This window comes from Phaethon lepturus, unplaced genomic scaffold (assembly GCF_000687285.1).
Source record: "Phaethon lepturus isolate BGI_N335 unplaced genomic scaffold, ASM68728v1 scaffold50012, whole genome shotgun sequence".
Taxonomy (NCBI): domain Eukaryota; kingdom Metazoa; phylum Chordata; class Aves; order Phaethontiformes; family Phaethontidae; genus Phaethon; species Phaethon lepturus.
The window spans coordinates 43787-45858 of NW_010525098.1; the positions used below are offsets into that span (position 1 = coordinate 43787).

Here is a 2072-nt window from a genome sequence, read left to right on the forward strand (position 1 = left end):
GGGATAGTAGGTTCTCAGTGTTCAGTTGAATTTTCACGAAAATAGAAATAGACACGTTAACACACTGGAAGGATGTTACAGCCGCCTGAACTCTTCCATTAGAAGATGTATTTGAAGCTTAACAAGTTCTTAAGAATACAGTACATCTACCTACCTTTCAATGTATGCAGTAATTTTATTCCCTCGTGTCTCTCCCTTGTTCCCTAAAGATCCCTACAGCAGACATGATCATGTGGCTGATGACAGTCCAACAAGTTTTCAGTCGTGCAGAAACCTCTGATCTCTGGGAACGCAGATGCAGGATCTTCAACATGGCGACATTCATCAGTCTTTAAAAACCTGTTGGTTGCTTCGCTGGACTCAGTGCGGGTATTACATTCTCTTGGAGCAAGTGCACAGGCTGACGTTGCTCTACTGTCTGTTATCTTTGGATACGTTGTGTGCCAGCCAGTTCACTTTGGTTTTCCAGCTCTCTCGCAGGGCTTCGTTAAACTTCAGTCTGAAGTGCTTCAGTGCCTCCTCATCTGTTTTCCCAAGAGCTAGGGAATCCTGAAGGTAAGAGGCAGAAATCGGTGTAGCCTCACCGAAAGTACAACTGAAGAATTAACTGCTCAATGACTAAGATGTACTTGCTGAGAAATTACTCCATTGAAAGGAGCATCAAGCGGGAAATGAGTAGCCATTAATTGTTTTAAATAGTTCCTGGTAGTTGCACAAGGTTTTTTCATTCTGATTGATAGATACATGCATCCTACTCTTATGACCGGAGTAGGGAAACAGTAGGATTTTTAGTGCTCTTGCACAAAGCTACTGTCTTTCACTTGGCCAGGGCGAGGCTGTTACAATTTAGGAGGCAAGCTGGGAACAGGGAGTGGTACACGACCAAACAGCTCTTGTCACCTTCCCTGCAAGCTGGTTCTACAAGGTACCTGCTCCCTTGGTGCTGAAGCATCTGAAGTTACTTCCCGAGCACCATTATCTGGCATTTCTGCTGTCCTGCACATGAACTCTGGACGTCTACTTGTGATTTTTGGAGCTCATTTGCTTCAAATAATACGCCCTTGCACACTGAACTACTCCCGACTGCACTAAAAGATCAGGTACACAGTTTTAACTGTATCTGGGCTCTGCTTTTCTTACCTTTAGATACTGAATGTCTTTAGAGCAGCTGAGTTCTGGCAGGCCAGCAGCTTTCATCAGTGCAAACAAGTGCAAGAAGAGAAGACCGTGGCGCCTCAGGATCATATAGGCCTTTTCACAATAACCCCTGAATCTGTTCAGAAAGGAAGATGAGGCAAAGCAATGAAGACTGCAAGCTATACTGTTTTATAAAGCAACACTACATAATAATCTGCACTGATCACTACCAAGCTCTTTCACCTTCTTTAACAGGTAGATAATAATTTATTTACTTCTGTGTGTACAGACAGCTACAGGCTACATATTGGTGGAAAAAAAATCTGTAACTGCTAACACTTACCTTTCAAACTTCTCATTGTTGTTAGTTTTTCCTTGCTGGATGACATGCACAAAGTCATAGGTTAAGATGAAAGGAACTCGTTCTCTATTAATACCAAATTTAGTCTTGAAGTTCCCCAAAAAGTGACCAAAATCAATATGGAACAGCTGGAAATGAGGAAGAAAAAACCCTGTTTTCAGAATAGTATCTATTTTAGCTGATCAGTGTCGAGTTCTCTTCATAGTTACTGTTTTCAAAAGATACTGACCACAGGATTTTGGGAGGGAGAAGAATGACCTCTCCCATGGCACTCCTTTGGGGAAAAAAGGCAGTATTTACTTGACAAGGTATTCTCTAGTGTAATTAGGTGTTGGATAGGACCGAAAAGGTACTTAGCTCTTCAGTACTTGGTGTACCTGAAGAAATTTCCGGGTTTTGTAAAGCCTTAGTGTGTCACTAGTAGAAGGAGAAAGAGAACTGAAATGGGCACCCTACCAGGGCAGTCTGCAGTCCCAGACAGCGTGTGGAAAGAGGTCCTGTTTTGAAGTTGCTACAAAATATTACTTGCTCAGGTAAGGTGCTTCCCCGCCCCCTCCCCCCAACCAAACAACAC

At 42.9% G+C, this 2072-nt stretch overlaps 1 protein-coding gene across 1 annotated transcript in view; it reads right to left on the reverse strand.

The window, feature by feature from the left end:
• Window positions 1-411: 411 nt before the first annotated feature.
• The window catches only part of PIK3CD (phosphatidylinositol-4,5-bisphosphate 3-kinase, catalytic subunit delta), a 20016-nt gene continuing 18355 nt past the window's right edge, over window positions 412-2072 (reverse strand). The window contains exons 21-23 of the mRNA XM_010282631.1: window positions 1481-1626; window positions 1141-1273; window positions 412-549 (exon numbers count right to left, since the gene is read on the reverse strand). Coding sequence (XP_010280933.1) covers window positions 412-549; window positions 1141-1273; window positions 1481-1626 — 417 coding nt within the window. The remainder of the gene's footprint in view (window positions 550-1140; window positions 1274-1480; window positions 1627-2072) is intronic.